Raw genomic sequence first — 17,192 nt, 5'->3', positions numbered from 1 at the left:
GCTTTGAGGACAAATTGATTGAAAATCTTGATTTTGGAAGATCTGGGTTAAATTCAAGTGTTTTTGAAAAACTTTTCATCTCATACTCATGCATTTTTTATAAAACAATGTGCTTTGAGGAGTTTCTGCATTAAAATGCTCTGTTTTTCGAAAATTTGATTTTTCCAGACTTTCAATCGATCGAACCTGTTTTTCGATCAATCGAAATTGCGATTAAAATTTTTGGTTTGAGTCTACCTGACTTGATTGATGTTCAATCGATTCTCGATCGATCGAAATTGAAAAATTTTCAGTTTCTATGTTTTTTACTAAAAAAATTTTTCATGCATCATTTGTGTTTAGGATTCACATGCATTGCATTGTTTTTGTATTCATCTTACAGTTTTGCACTCATATCTCTCATTTTTTTCACACATAACATGTATACACTTTGCTACATTGGGTACTCAACTTGATTAAAAAATTGATTTATTAATTTTTAAGCTATGTACTTTCTAGTATATGTTTTTTTTATATGTGAACTGCAGAAATATTTTTCTTAAAAGATATGATGGATAATCAATGTGCAAATATTTTCTCTACTCATGCAACTGTTTATGGGTCACATAGTGTCATGTTTGCATTTTATTGAAACAGAGAATATTTTTTCTTCGTGTGTATCCTCACCTTAGTTTTTAACTTTGGTTTGTGTCTTTGTGTTCCCCACCCTTCCTTATTTTTCCCCAAAACTGTTTTTCCTAACACTTGTTTTGTGTTTCTTATTTTTATAGGGAGAGAAGCTTATTTTTAACCTTTGTTGTTCATAGGGGGAGTTGTCTCTATTTTTTATAGAGTTGTCTTATTTTGTATCCCCTTGATTCTCTATTTTCTCTTATCCTTTATTGCGTATGGTGACTGTTTACTCTTTGTATGAGTTGTCTTTGTCAATACATGACAAAAAGGGGGAGAAATTATTGATTTATGGGAATCATGTTTGTCTTGTTTTGGGGGAGTTGAAATTATTTTTTGAAAGGGGAGAATATAAATAAAAACTTTTTGTTGTATCTAACTTAGGGGGAGAGTTAATTTACTTATGTTTTTATTTCTCTTTCTTGTTCACTGCTCATTGATTTTTATTTATGAGATATATGTCTTTGTTGTGTGTTTTGTGAAGTCAAGAATTTAATTTTGATTTACTTGTATTTTTTCCACACATGCGTTTGTTAAGTGTTTTTGGAAATATACATGTTGATTCAATTGAGCTGCTGTCTACACTTGCAACTAATGGATAGTAGTTAGGTTGAATTTGTTGTAATGGGCATTTTATTGTATTGGGTTGTTCTTGTATTTGAGCATTTCATTTTGTATGAAAGTTTTGTCATGAATTGTCAAACGAGGATTTTGTTTGGTTCTAAATGTTTAGAACAATTGGCAAATCGTGAACACAAACTTGTCTAGATATAGATCTTAAAATCTATAGGTTTTATTAGACAATGCTCAAGGTGATTCAAGTCAAGATTCAAGAACATACAAGCTGCAGGAAGAAGACTTCATATTTTGTCTGGTTCGATCAATCGAAGAACAGGCTCGATCAATCGAAAATCGTATCTGCAGAATTTTAAGTCGGCCTAAACAGCAACTTAAGCCCATTAAGGATTAGGGTTTCAGATCTACTTCTTCTATTATATAAAGGAAATCCTAAGCCATGTTTTTGAGACTCTAGAGAGAGAAGAGAGTGCCTCTTTTGTATCTAGGGTTTTGTACCAAAACCTCTCTAAGGTCTTTATTGCTCATATTGCTGTTTATGTGAATCTCTTATGAGATATTTGAGGAGTTTTACTTCACATAAACTTAGGGTTGTCAACATCTTGATGATCAACTTGGTTGCTGCCATTGGAGCTTAAAGAATAACAGGCGTGGGTGCTTGTAGCTGATTGGAGAATCCAAGAAAGAAGGAGTCCGTGGATTCAGAGCTTGCACGTGGTCGTATCAATAAGTTTTACTGGTGGGTAGCATTAGGAAGTCAAGCGAGGAGCTTGTAAGTCCTTTTATATGAATTTCGATTCTTTCGCATAGAGGATTCAGGTTTACCTTGAGAATAGCTAGGTCAAATCCTCCCCAGGTTTTTACCATGTGGTTTCCTAAGTGATCATATCATTGTGTCTTTCATATTTCCACTGCTTTATATTCTTGATATGATTATATATTTGTGATAACCTAGAATTGCATAAATTGACTAAGTTAATCACTTGGCTAATTTACTAGGTTAATCTGGTTAGTTTAAGGGGTCTAAATTTCTAACAATATTGAACTGAAAATTTGTGCTCGAAAGGTATATGTGGAAAAAGATGTAACGTTTCGCATATTGCTCCATAGAGATAAACTAGCTTACTTAGCCCATCTATGTTTAAATCCTTCGACGTTCCATTGTCAAATAAATGCTCCTTGATCTCTTCTAGAATTTTAGCTTCCACATATGGGTGTGTTGCAACAATCCAAAAAAACCAAATGAGGCCTGCACTTATACCATCTTTCCCAACTGCTATGAGATTAATTACTGTGTCTCATAGAAACTTGTCGGATTTTATAGTACCACCAATTTCTTCTACTAGTTCCCCTATAGCTGTCAACAAGTTGAATTTTTCTACCTCGGTCTTTGGAGCTCTACTTTGGCTTTGTTCTTCTTGCCTGGATGAGATGCATTTGTATATAAATTGATCCAAAATTTTCCAACCATTGCTTAACTTCTTCTTGCTTCTGATTTGAAGCCATCTTTGTAGCTTCCAACAACTTTCTGGCACAATGTGGTGGTAAATCAGACATTCCTCTAATTGATCTGAAAGTTCAATATGTGTGTAAAACACCCTTGAACGTTTAGACCCCAAATTACAAATTATCAATTCAAGCTTATTATCAAATAATTAATGTGCAGAACATGAACATAAGCTAAACATAGAATTGATAAACAATCTAAACCAATTTAAAATCACATCCACAGCAGATAATAAACGGTAAAGATTAAGGAGAGAGAGATGCAAACACAAAGACAACACGTGATATGTTATCGAAGAGAAAATCGAAACCCTCGGCGTAAAACATCTCTCCCGCCCTCTAAGCGGTCAATAATCCACTAGAAAATGTAGTTGGGATACATGAACAGCAATAGACCATCCAAGCCTAATCTACCTAGGTACCTAAGCCCTCTAAGCTTCTTGCTCCAACAAGGTTGCGCCGAACCTTTTTCTTCTCTAACTTACCAGATTCCGCTATAGCTTATAGCGTCAACCAATAACCATTGGTTCCTTCCTAAACTGCTTCCCTTAACACCAAAAGACCTTCTCACAGACATGGGTGTGGTGAGACAAGGATTTGGTCAATAGCCTCTCAAGGATGTATCAATGGAGAGGAAGAGAGTAGAGGAATTTGAGGAGTCTCTTAGTGAAGATTGGGGATGAGGTAATCTTGTTTTTCTCTAGGGTTTCTCTCTCAATTTTTCTCTCTGGAAGCTCTCTCAATTTCGTGGGTATAAAAGTCTATATATAGTGGTGTGTGTTTGGAATACGAAGAGACAGTTTTTGCCAAACAGGGTAAGTTGGCGGCTTGGCCTTGCGACTTGTCCAAGTCGCGAGTTCAAGTTGCAAGGTAACGGCCTGGCCAGCCTAGGACTTTTGTCATGTAGTGTGACAGCTGGCGCAACCTTTCAGCTCTCTTGTGTGCTTCTCACGTGCCTACAGTTGGCGGCTTGCCAGTCGCGAGTCAGCCGCGAAACTTTGCTTCTTTGCACAAACTTGAGCTTTTCATCACACTTTCTTCACACACTATCCTTACATGAATCCCACTTAAATACAGGGTTACTAAGTGCTAAATTACAAGCAAATTAGCATAGAATAAAGCCAACAAGATGGTTGATAAATTTCAACCTTACAATCTCCCCCTTTGGCTATTCCGTGACAAAACCCTAAAACAAATTCTAGACTTAACACTTGAGTTGGGAACAGTTGGAAAACTCACTCGCACCTAACTCTAGAATCTGTGAAGCGTTGAACCATAAGAACAAGAACTCCTGAAACACAACAACATAATAAGTTCATTGTATGCAGAAAACTTGTAATGCATATGGAGCAAGCATAATGCGATCAAGCATAATGAAGTAAAGCAATAAACCATGGCAAGATCCAAACAGGCAATCACTATAACCAAGTGATCATAATGCTCATTCACACTTGGAATGAACATCCAGACATTCAAGTTGACAAACACAAGGCAAATCACTTGAATGACCAACACTCAACTAATGCACAGTACATGATGTATGTGCATCTAGGAAAAATCCTACAAGGGCATAAGAGTGATAGTACTTAGAAGGAAATGCATAACATTTAGTTAGAAGTACTGATTTAACAAAGCACAAAGGCTGCATAAAGCATAGTACAGACCACAAAGGCCCACAAGTGCATAGAAACCAACCCTAAAAGCTTACAAAAGCAACATGGGCACAAACATAAACAGAAACCTTAACAACCTACAAAGGTAGCAGGTACAAACAGTAAAGAGTACTTCCCTTATCATATCACTTCCCTTATCATGAATCATAGGAGCTATGATGAACTTGGAACATATATACCTGTAACCTGAAACACTTGCACAAAACACATTAGACCCTCAAGGTAAAGCAAGTAATAAATAGACAAGTATAATGTAACAAGTAAAATTGCAATCAAGAACATGATGTGAAACATGTGAGCAACTTGATCATACACCAAACACCAAAACAAAGTTTTCTTATTAGCTCAATGTCTTCTCCCCCTTGGTACATGCATCTCCCCTATGAAATATCTCTCCCCCTACAAATGTGCATGAGAAATAGAATTTCTCCCCCTAAGAATGTGCACAAGGGTCATAAAGAAATGACAAAAACTCTCTGATCCAGTGTACTCCCAAGAGTATACTCTCCCCCTTTCTGTCAAGAATAGACAATAGGTCAAGGAGAAACGAAGGCAAGAGATGAACATATTAACAATGATAATGCTGCATGAGGGGTGCAATGATGCATGAGAAAATGAAGCTCAAACTTAGGACGAAACAAAATGCTACAAAGCATACGTTAAACATGACATGCTAGGATGAAGAAACAAGGTATAGACCAGTGCATAACAAGGGTAGCTGAGGTGTGTGCAAGAGGTGGCTATGTGCAATGCATGACCAATGCATGAAAAATGTACATGTGGGGCAAGGTGTGTTAAATACACAACCAATGAACCAAACATGTTTCTAATGAGAAAACATGAAAAACTCCAAAGTTTGATACTCATCAGAGTCCAAACAAGTGAGAATATGCTTAAGAGGCATTTTATCAAACACGTAGCATGCACACTATGAACAACAATGTGAAGCAATGCATGAACATTATGAAAATCACCCTTAATACATGCTCTTTTTGCCACAAGGGGCCAACATCCAAAGCAAAACAACAAAATAAACCAATCCCATACAAAAATTTTGAGAGAAAAATAAGTTTTCCCAACCCCTATGATGAAAATCTCAATCAAAAGCACAAAACTCACCAAAACATATACTAAGGATCAAAAACAATGAAAAGAGTTTAAAATTACCTTAGAGATGATAATGGAATGAAAAACCATTCAAATTGATTGGATTTTGATGTAAAAATATTGAAAGAGGGGTTTAAAAGAGAATGAGAGAGGTTTAAAACAGTTTTCCCATGAAAAACACTTAAAAAAGCTGTTTCTGGGCGTTTCGTAACTGGGCGAGTCGTGAGGTGAGTTGCGAAAACGATTTTCATGAAATTTTCTAAGTCTTTTTCGCAACTTAAGTTCTCACCTATGAGTAAGTCGTGAGTAAGTCGCGAATCTCTCTGCTAGAGAACCAAAAACTGCGAAGAAAATGCATTTTTCCAGTTTTGCGACTCACGAGTCAGTCGCAAGTGAGTCACAAAAAACTCTGATACTTGTTTTTCAACACCAAAACATGTTTAAACAATGAAAAACAATGTAAGCACTAAACAAGAACACAAAGAGTGATAAAAATCACTTCCAAAAACATATAAAATGATCAAAAATCTTTTTGGATTGATCCATATATAGTTGAGCACACACATATCATATTTAAACAAGTACAATTGACCAAATGAATAAGGCATTCATTGAACATTAGGAATGTGTGTTGTGTGTGTGTATCAAGTGTGGAATAGTCCATAGTCTAGAGTGAAACTTCAATAATCAATTTAATCAAGTCATATACAACTAGTACTAAGTTAAGTGGTCTATCTCAATTATAGAAATGAACATATATGACCTCCCACAAGAAAGTGATTACAAATCTTTGAAACTTTTCATTTGGCTTCATTACAATTCATATCATTTGATCTTTTTGAATCAATACATCTCATTTTAGAGATTGATGCCTGAAATTTTTGATATTTCAATTTGATGAACAAGCCTTTGGCTTTTTGGAGCATCATACATTTTATTTTGGTTGCTTTCCATTTTTTCTAGTCAAATACTAGTATGTGCGACAGACTTTTGCAGCCCAATATCTCTTTTCATTTGGAGATTTAGATTTGGTGAGCTCTTTAAGCAAAAACAACAAAATAAAGAGTGGGAAGATATATAGGCACAAGTCTATGCATGTCTCAAAACTAACAAAACTATTAACTAATCATTCATAACAAGCTTGAAGATCGATTTACAACAATCACACAAAGATGTCAAGATTTTTCCCACAAAGATATAAGTGCATAAAGAACAAGCTAAACTTGTAAATGCACAAAGCCATAAGTACAAAGGTACAAGGCAAAACTCACATGTGATATGTGCTCAAACATATACGATCAAACTTTTTGAATTTTTCACTTTTTATGTGGTTTTGGATTTTTTACTCACACAAAATTAAAACAAAAAGGTAAGATCAAAACAAAAATAATGCATATGAATAAATACAAGATACATAAAATGCATGAAGATATAACATGCAATGCATGAAGGATCCCACAAAGATCGAAAGAATTAGATTAAAGACCAAAAGAGCAAAAACTCAACCATAAGAACCCTTCCTCATCCAAATGGAATGATTGTTTGGAATGAGTGTCTCATGAGAAGTAAAATGAGGGTTGGAAGAATGAGAACCGGAGATGCACATAGTCAAGGAGTTAAGAGCATTAAACACTTTCTTTAACAACATGCTATTTTTACTCAAATCCATTTACTCTTTTTAGCACAACTTCCAAGAAGCTCAAGTTTCTCTTTTCTTTTGATTATTTTAAAAGCATGAAACTTAGAGCATTGAGGTCTTAGATGACCAAAGGCACCATAATGATGACAAACAATGTGTTTAGGTCCACTAGGCTTTTAGGGAAGGGATCTAGCAACATGATTTTATTATCTCTTCAACTTATAACATTGAGGTCTTATATGACCAATCACACCACAATGGTGGCAAGTTGGAACAAACTTAGATCCATCCAAAGCCTTAGGTTGAGACCTAAATAGAGGCTTTGACTTAACAGCCTTTCTCTCCACCTTTTGATTTCTTTTATGCAGAGGAATGTACACCAATTTGTCCTTTGGGGTAGAACACACAATAGGCACAAAATCAGGTACCACAACATGATTGCAACAAATAATTTCATCCCTTTTAACAATAGGTTCAACAATCAAACACTTGGCATGCATCTTAAAGATTCATTTTCACATTTTAGCTCATCAACAAGTTTGTTAGACAAAACAAGTTTAGCATCCAAGTCCATATTCAAACATTCAAACTCTTTAAGCTTTTCAACAGAATTTTCAACAGGTTTCTTATATTTTTCAACCAATTTGTTGGATTCATTGAACTTAGCAATCAAATCATCCTTTTTATAAAATAACTTGTTTAAATCCTTATTAAACTTCTTAGCATTTTTCTTCAAGAGTTTGATTTTAGGAATATCAACAACATCCAAAGATTCATGTAACATAGCATCACAATTATGAGGCAATTTGGATCAATACCCAAAGCCATTAAGCAAACAATATCGAAGGTGAGCCGTTGAAAAATATCTTGTAAATCCACCTCAATTCTGGAACTTGAGATATAATCAAGAACTGGAATGAGGCTTGAAGAGGGTAAAATTAGTGATGATGGGTCCATCTAAATGAACATGATGGTGCTAGACCAGTGGACTTATAGTGGACGGATCCAAGATGCACGAATGCAAGGTGGACGGATCTCAAGGCCACGTGGCATCCACATGGTTTAAGTGACCTCCAAGTAATTCTAAATGGAAACACCTTGCATCCAACGATTAACCCAAGTCAATAGAGTCTTAATAAGGATAGAATCCTAATGTGAGAAAGGTCCCATAATATACGCCCATTAATTATGATCTTCTCCATAAGGAAAAGACTTCCCACGCAAGAAACAAAAGTCGGTTCTACACTGCTATAAAAACCCAAAGGCTCTCAAGAAACAAGGTACGCATAATTCACCCTAACTCTAGCACTCTAGGTTTGTGAAAACTTTTCTAACTTAACCTTTAGAAGGTCTTTGGCCAGTACCATACCGATGCTTTCCTAGGGTTTTCTCTGTTTCTGTTTCGCAGGTCTTGTTTTGAGCACGTGAGTATTGTGTGGCTTACTGACGATTCTTGGCATCAACAGTTGGCACCGTCTGTGGGAAAGCGACAAAGATAAGTTATACTTACCATTTCTTGGACAAAAAGTTGCATGGTAATTACTCGTTCGATGGCAACCATCACCAATAATCAGGGCAACAAATCGCGCACCACTACTCGAGAGAGACAAGTTTAAACCCTTGTAGTGGCAGTGGAATGCCTCACTAAGCAGAATCATGACCTAGAAGAACAGCTACGCTAGAAAAATGCAGTGTTGAATACCCAAAAGGAAGATCAAGAAGGAACCAGTGCTGAAAGAAGGAACCAAGAGGGGTTGGAAGGCAGCAATGCCCCAAGCAAACAAGAGCAACAAGATACCAGCCGTCCTTCCGGCACAGATACGGCTCCCTCCCACATAGTCGCAGAGATGCAGATGATAAAGGAGCGGATGGACCTCATGATGAACGCCCTCAGGGGACGGGTGTCTAGTGATCTCGATGACTTGGTTCACCGAACTTACTCGCCTTTCACCTCATCCGTCTTGTCCTTCCCCCTTCCACCAAAGTTTCCAATGTCGCAGGTAGAGAGCTATGATGGATCCAAGGACCCCTTTGACCACTTGGAGTCTTTCAAGACCCTGATGCACCTTCAAGGGGTGCCAGATGAGATCATGTGCAAAGCCTTCTCTACTACGCTGAAGGGACCCATATGGATTTGGTTCAGTAGGATAGCGCCCAACTCCATTGGTACCTTCAAGGAGTTAAGCACCCAATTTGTCTCTTACTTTATTAGGAGGCATAGGTATAAGAAGTCCACTGCATGCCTGATAAGCATTAAGCAACGGGAGGACGAGATGCTGAGGTCTTACATAGCTTGTTTCAACAAAAGGGCACTCTTGATTGATGAAGCCGACGACAAGATACTCGTGGCGATGTTCACCAATGGGCTACGGAAGGGTAAGTTCCTATTTTCTCTGTATAAGAATGACCCAAAGACTATGTCGGATGTGCTTTATAGGGTGACCAATTACATGAACGCAGAAGACGCATTACTGGCCCGAGAAGAGAAGACCAAGAAAAGGGAAAGACACGAAGACATACAGCCAGACAGGGGGTAAAAGATGGCAAGGACCAGAGAACGGTGGGAGGACAGACGCTCCAAGCCCCCTGCAGGAAAATTCATGAGCTTCACCTCGCTGACTGCCCCGATCGACCAAGTCTTGATGCAAATTAAGGACGAAGGAGCCTTGAGCTTTCCTAGCAAGCTAAAGGGAGATCCTAATAAGAGGTCTAGAGACAAGTACTACCGCTTTCATCGTGATCACGGCCATGACACAGCTGACTATTACAACTTGAAACAACAAATTGAAGCCCTTATCAGGCAAGGAAAGCTGCAGAGGTTCGTCAGCAAAGAGAGGGCAGACCCACCTCAAGAGCAAGCCCCCCGACGGGAGAATGAGCGTCCTAGACTACCCATAGGAGATATAAGAATGATTGTAGGAGGAACGACAGCCACTGGGCCATCCAAAAAGGCTCATAAAACTTACCTTAGAATGGTTCAAAACGTTCAACTGATGGGTTCCGTACCAAAGATGGTGCAAATAGACAACCCCATCATCGAATTCTCGAAAGAAGACGCTCGACCTCTTCACCACCCTCATGACGATGCGCTTGTCGTCAGCATACGAGTAGGGGATTATAACATGCACTGGGTTATGGTTGACAACGACAGCTCGGCTGACATCCTTTACTACCTAGTATTTCAACAGATGAGGATTAATAAAGAGCGACTGGTTTCGATAAACGCTCCGCTCGTCGGTTTTGGAAGAACAAGGGTATTCCCTCTTAGCGTAGTCACATTGTCCATGACGGTTGGTAACTACCCCTAGCTAACTGCCCCAATCGACCAAGTCTTGATACAGATTAAGGACGACAGAGCCCTAACCTTTCCCGGCAAGCTAAAGAGAGATCTTAATAAGAGGTCTAGAGACAAGTACTGTCACTTTCATTATGATCACGACCATGACACAGCCGACTGTTACAACTTGAAACAACAAATTGAAGCCTTTATCAGGCAAGGGAAGCTGCAGAGGTTCGTCAACAAAGAGAGGGCAGACCCACCTCAAGAGCATGCCCCCTGACGGGAGAATGAGCATCCTAGACTACCCATAGAGATATAAGAATGATTGTAGGGGGCACGAGGGCCACTGGGTCGTCCAAACAGGCTCGTAAGACTTACCTTAGAATGGTTCAAAATGTTCAGCTGACAGGTTCCGTAACAAAGATGGCGCAAATAGAAAATCTCGTCATCGAACTCGGAAGAAGACGCCCGACGTCTTTACCACCCCTATGACGATGTGCTTGTCGTCAACATACGAGTAGGGGATTATAACATGCACCGAGTTATGGTTGAAAAGGGCAGCTCGGTTGACATCCTTTACTACCCAACATTCCAACAGATGAGGATTGATAAAGAGCAATTGGTTTCGACGAATGCTCCGCTCGTCGGTTTTGGAGGAACAAAGGTATTCCCCCTTGGCACAGTCACATTGTCCATGACGGTTGGCTACTACCCCCAGCAAATCACTAAAGACGTAACATTCCTTGTGGTCGACTGTTTGTTTGCTTACGATGCCACCTTAGGACGACCTACCCTTAATTCACGGAAGGCCGTAACCTCGACCTACCACTTAATGATCAAATTCCTTACAAATTATGGAGTAAGGGAGCTACGCGGAAATCAGGTGGCTGCACGCGAATGCTACGTAGCTATGATGGAGATGGACAACCACCTCTAGGCCCTAAACATAGAAGAACACTAGAGGGTTACAGAATCTGTTGAAAAGCTTGAAGAAATACTTCTTGTCGACTCCAGGCCTAATCGAACAACCAGGATTGGCACCCTTACTAGCCTGACGGTCTGCCAAGCATTTACAACTTTTCTCAAAGATAACTGTGATGTATTCGCTTGGAGCCATGAAGACATGCTAGGAATAGACCCCTCGGTCATGGTGCATAGATTGAACGTGTCATCGTCCTTTACACCAATTTGTCAGAAGAAGCGAGTATTCGCCCCAAAACGAGATCAAGCTATAGCGGAAGAAGTTCAGAAGTTACAAGAGGCGAACTTCATTAGGAAGGTTTATTACCCCAAACTGGCTGGCAAACGTGGTGATGGTCAAGAAAGCCAATGAGAAATGGAGAATGTGCATGGACTTCACCGACCTAAACGAGGCATTCCCCAAAGACAATTACCCCCTCTCGCGCGTTGATGTCCTAGTTGACTCCACAGCTCAGCACCAGTTATTAAGCTTCATGAATGTTGTTTCAGGTTATAACCAAATTAGAATGAATGAAGCAAATCAAGAGAAGACTTCGTTTGTTACTAGCCAGGGCTCATGAACAAGATGTTCGTACAGTAGATTGGGAGAAATGTCCAAGTCTATGTTGACGACATGCTAGTGGAAAGCTGAAGGGGCGAAAACTGGACCTCAGGGAAACATTCGACACCCTTCGTTCCTACAACATGAAGCTCAATCCTGGCAAGTGTGCCTTCGAAGTGATGGCAAGAAAGTTCCTAGAATTCATAGTGTCTCAGAGGGGTATTGAGGCCAACCCAGACAAGATCCGAGCCATAATAGAGATGGCACCCCCAAGGAACATGAAGGAAGTGCAAAGCCTCAATGATAAAATAGTAGCACTGAACACGTTTGTGTCAAGGGTGACAAATAAATGTCTACTTTTCTTCCGCACGCTGAAAAAATATTTCAAATGGACAACTGAGTGTTAGCAGGCATTCGAGAACATGAAGACCTACCTCTCATCCCCTCTATTGCTGAGTCATTCCTAGCTCGGAGAAGAACTATTCCTTTACTTAGCAGTATCCTCGGCAGCCGTCAGCGTAACCTTAGTAAGAGAAGAAGATAGGGTGCAAAAACCAGTGTATTACGAGGTGCAGAGGAAAGGTACCCACCAATGGAAAAGCTCACCTTCTCTTTAGTTATAGCAACCCATAAGCTTAAGCCATACTTCTAAACTCATACGGTGATCGTCCTGACTAACAAACCCTTGTTGCGAGCAATGAGCAATCCCGAAGCTGCTGGACGAATGTCACTGTGGGTAATAGAGTTCAATGAGTTCGACATATAGTACCGCTTATGCACTGCCATTAAGGGACAGGTGGTCGCCGACTTCATTGCGAAGTTCATTAATGTAGAAGGCTAGGGGGCAGAAGAGGTTCCACAATGGAGCATCCACACAGACGGATCCTCCAATAAGCAAGCAGGCGGAGCTGGTATGATACTCCATAGCTTGGAAGGAGATAAAATTGAATGCATGGTCCATCTGGATTTCCTTACGACTAATAACGAAGCAGAATATGAAGCCTTGATAGCAGGACTGGACCTTGCCAAGGCCATGGGAGCTGAAAATTTAGTTGTCTACTACGATTCTCCAGTAGTAACAACTCAGGTTAAAGGAGAATACAACTGCAAGAATAAACGGATGAAGAAGTACCTGGAGCAGGTAAAGGTTCGAATTAACAGTCTCCAAGTAAAATTTGTTCAAATCCCAAGGGAGGAGAACGAGCACACCGGCTAACTCGCTAAGGCTGCATCAGCAGAGCACATGGTCATCCCGAGTCAGGTATTGTCCTTCGTTCAAATTTCACCACTAATAGATAGCATTAGTGTGTAGGAGGTAGGATCTAAAGACTATTGGACAACACCAATAACCTCCTACTTGAAGGATGGCGTGTTGCCAGATGGCAAGAAGGCTGCCAGAAAATTGATGGTTCAAGCTACCCGCTTCGTCTTGGATAAAGATGTTCTTTACAAAAGGGGCTTTTCCTGACCATACCTAAGGTGCCTCATCCCCGAGGAGGCAAACTATGTCATGAGAGAAGTCTATGAAGGAATTTGTGGAAACCACTCTAGATCATGATCGTTGGTCCATAAACTAATCCGAGCCGGGTACTACTGGCCAATCATGCAAAAGGATGCCCATGCATATGTTAGAAAGTGCAATAAGTGTCAGTAATTTGGCAACCTCATCAAACAACCAATAGAGGAGCTCACCCCAATGATGGCCCTATGGCCATTCACTTAATGGGGGTTGGATATTATAGGCCCATTCCCAACAGGAGTTACGCAATTGAAGTTCCTAGTAGTCGGTATAGACTACTTCACTAAGTGGGTGGAAGCAGAAGACCTGGCCACCATCACTAAGAAAAATGTGCAAAGCTTTGTATGGAAGAACATCATCTGCAGGTACAGCATACCAAAGGTGTTGGTCTCGGACAATGGGAAGCAGCTCAACAACGATGTGTTTAGAGACTTTTGCTTGCAACTAGGGATCAAGAACCATTATTCGTCATCTGCCCATCCACAGGACAATGGACAGGTTGAGGTCACGAACCGATTCTTGCTAAAAATCATCAAGACTCGGCTCGATGGGGCAAAGGGTATATGGCCGAAGGAGCTACCAAGTGTTTTGTGGGCATACAAGACAACGACAAGAACGCCTACAGGGGAAACCCCATTTTGACTAGCATACGGAAGCGAGGTAGTTATCCCGGCTGAAGTGGGACTTACAAGCTACAGGGTAGGAAACCACGATGAAGGCAAGATTGATGAAGTTATGCGCCTGCAGCTTAATCTGGTGGACTTAATAAGAGCTACAGCTGAACAGAGGCTAGCAAGATACCAAAATCTCATGGCCAAGCACTATAGCTCCAAGGTCAAGCATAGAGACTTCTAGGTTAGAGATCTCGTTCTGAGAAAGGTGATGGGCACCGCGAAAGATACCTCCCAGGGAAAGCTAGGACCTAACTGGGAAGGACCATACAGAGTTGCATCATGGCATAAGAAAGGAACCTACCACCTGGAGACACTAGACGGGCAAAAGCTACATCACCCGTGGAACATGGAACACTTGAAGAAATACTAACCGTAGGCACAACAAAGTGAACAATAACACAATACTCCTCATTACTAGTTTATTGCTTTTTAGTTTAGATTTTATTTGTAGTTTCTTTTTAGCCCAAAGGGCTTTCTTTAGAACAATTCTTTACACGCATGTTTACTACGCAATAAGAGGAATTATTCAGAAATATCGTGTGTAAAAATATCTACATGTCTATGTATTTCAACATGGTGGACGGATTCATCCAAGGAAGAGGTCCATAGAATGGATAGGTTCAACAATCTGTTGAATTAAAAATACATGTCCAACAAAGTGGTCGGGTTCAACGACAGTTCGAATAAAAACCATGTCCATAAGTGGACAGGTTCAACGACACTGTCCACAAAGTGGACAGGTTTCACAATATGTTGGATCAGAAGTCCATAAGAGGACGGATTCCTCTGAGAGGATGATAATTAAAAATCCACAATATCCAACACGTTGGGTTAAATCTACGTGTCCATATTCATCAGAAGTCCACAAAATGGACGGATTCAACAACACATTGATTCAAAAATAAGTTCATAAGAGGATGGATTCATATAATAAAACTCCACAAAGTGGACGGATTCACAGCAAGACAGTGGATCAAAAATAAAATTGCATAAAAGGAAGAGTTCGTCCGAGAGGATGCTAATTAGTCCACAAAGTAGATGGGTTCATCCCAGATTAGGCATTGAACTATAAAATAGAAAGCACCAGAAACCCAAGGTACAACCAATCATGCACACAAATACTCTACGAAATCACTCTCTATTCTTTTCCTCTCAAGAATCTTTATCCCTTACTAACTTAAGCAACGAAGGTGGTTTGGCTAATGCCACATTGGTGTGTTACTCTTCCACCTAGTTTATTTTGGAGGTTCTCCATCTACAGAGATGGCCTCATTCAAAACATCATTCATCCGCTACGACAAGGAGCTCAACTGTTGATTTTTGATGAGAATGCAAAATGTCATATTTTTATCCCTTAATGTTTAGTCTTTTATATTTATTTGGTGCCTAAATGTACTCATTATTCTTATATTTTGATTTATGATGCAAATGGAGGCATAAAGTGGAAAACGTAGTTAATTGGGTGATTCTGGACAGCTTTGACATCGCTTTGTAATCTTAGCATAACTCTCTCATCAGAGCTACGATTGAGATGATTCAAGATGCTATGCAACGCCAAGACAAAGCTCTACAACTTTAATGTTTTGAGTTTTGAGAGCTATGGGCCGCATCAAGGTCGAAATTGGGCTTGAATTTGCTACACCTGCACTGCTGATGTTCTGGAATGTTCCTTTGCTTGAAATTCTAATATGCAGATTTGATGTGGTTTATTTTTGGAAGGTTCCAGATCTGATGCATGAAATTTCTAGTTGGAAAACACCACTTTCCTAGTTATATTAGGACTTTGTTTTATTTTTAATATTTTTCCTTAATTAGTCAGATTTGGATGTTATTATTTAGAATATTTTTAGGATATTTTGTGGGCTTGGGAAAAGGGGAATTAACATGTAAAAGGGGAGGAGAAATCAGAATTACAAAGACACACACACCTCTCTCTCCCCTCTTCTCTAATTTTCTCCTTTGAGTTTTCTGTCATGGCTCTGCGTGGCTAAAACTTTTATACTTGGTTGAAGGAAACTGAAGCCTCGGATTCAATAAAACTGTAAGATCTAATTTGTTTTTATTGTTCAATTTATACTTTGAATATCGAATGTTCTTCTGTGTCTATTTTCATGATTGTCTTGTTTAATTACTAGGAGGCCTACTAGTTTATTATTCGTTTCAATCTACTGCTAGGTTAGATATCAAATCCGTAATTGTTTGATCTTTCTAACTTGTGAAGCAACCAAGATTTAATGATTTGCTGCATCAGAAATTATTAGATCATAGGAAGAATGCTCGACTAAATTAAATGCTACCGCCTGTGTTTGTGTTGTTTAGCTTCATCAATCTCTCTAATTCTTAAGGCTGCTACTAAATTAAACCTTTAGCGCTTGTCTTGGGTTGTTTAGTAGTTAGGGTTAATTAGATCACTTGTTTTCTAATTAACTGCAACTAAGGAGAGATAGGAAAATAGTTCTAACGGTGAATATTCAAAGTGTGAATTGATATATACTTGCATCGATGATCAGTTATAAAATTTCGATGATGGATGTTGACTTGGACCAAGGTTTGTTCTCTTAATTGATTTTGATACTTTAATTTGAATTGTTCCTTAGTTGTTTTTCTTAAAATTGTTTTCATTATACACAAACCCTCCCTCCTTGTTCACGTAGCAGTAGCATAAAATTAGGTTAGATACTCTCTGTGGGAACGATCCTTACTCGCACTACTACATATATTTTTAGGAGTATAGGTTTTATTTTTTGTTGCCTATGACAGCACACCAAATTTTGGCACCGTTGCCGGGGAGTGATTCTAGTTGATTTTTTTTATGCTTCTTGTGAACCTTATTTCGTTCTTGAAATTTTCCCACAAAAAAAAAAAAAAAAAAAAAAAAACCCTTAGTTTTTTATAGTAGTTACTGTTTTGGCAGAATTCAGATTGCGGCAGAACTAGGCCTTGATAGTATAGTTTTTTGAAGTTAAACAACGTTCTGAGCAAGACTAGTTAATCTCTTGGAGTACTAGCCCCACCCTCTCGAGGCCA

The 17,192-nt window shown here is 39.3% G+C and overlaps 2 protein-coding genes across 2 annotated transcripts in view; one reads left to right on the top strand and one right to left on the bottom strand.

The window, feature by feature from the left end:
- The window catches only part of LOC112037810 (alkane hydroxylase MAH1-like), a 9,923-nt gene extending 1,796 nt beyond the window's left edge, over nt 1-8,127 (bottom strand). Inside the window, exons 1-2 of the mRNA XM_065773613.1 lie at nt 7,989-8,127; nt 2,299-2,518 (exon numbers count right to left, since the gene is read on the bottom strand). Of these exons, the coding sequence (XP_065629685.1) occupies nt 2,299-2,518; nt 7,989-8,127 (359 nt within the window). The remainder of the gene's footprint in view (nt 1-2,298; nt 2,519-7,988) is intronic.
- A 1,583-nt stretch (nt 8,128-9,710) lies between these two features.
- On the top strand, nt 9,711-10,478 carry LOC112037809 (uncharacterized). The gene has a single exon (XM_024070626.2). The coding sequence runs from the start codon at nt 9,711-9,713 to the stop codon at nt 10,476-10,478; it is 768 nt and encodes a 255-aa protein (XP_023926394.2).
- The last annotated feature ends 6,714 nt before the right edge of the window (nt 10,479-17,192 follow it).

This window comes from Quercus suber, unplaced genomic scaffold (assembly GCF_002906115.3).
Source record: "Quercus suber isolate HL8 unplaced genomic scaffold, Cork oak 2.0 scaffold_77, whole genome shotgun sequence".
Lineage (NCBI taxonomy): Eukaryota > Viridiplantae > Streptophyta > Magnoliopsida > Fagales > Fagaceae > Quercus > Quercus suber.
The sequence above is the reverse complement of the archived record's forward strand: the minus strand, read 5'-3'. Positions and strand labels throughout refer to the sequence as shown.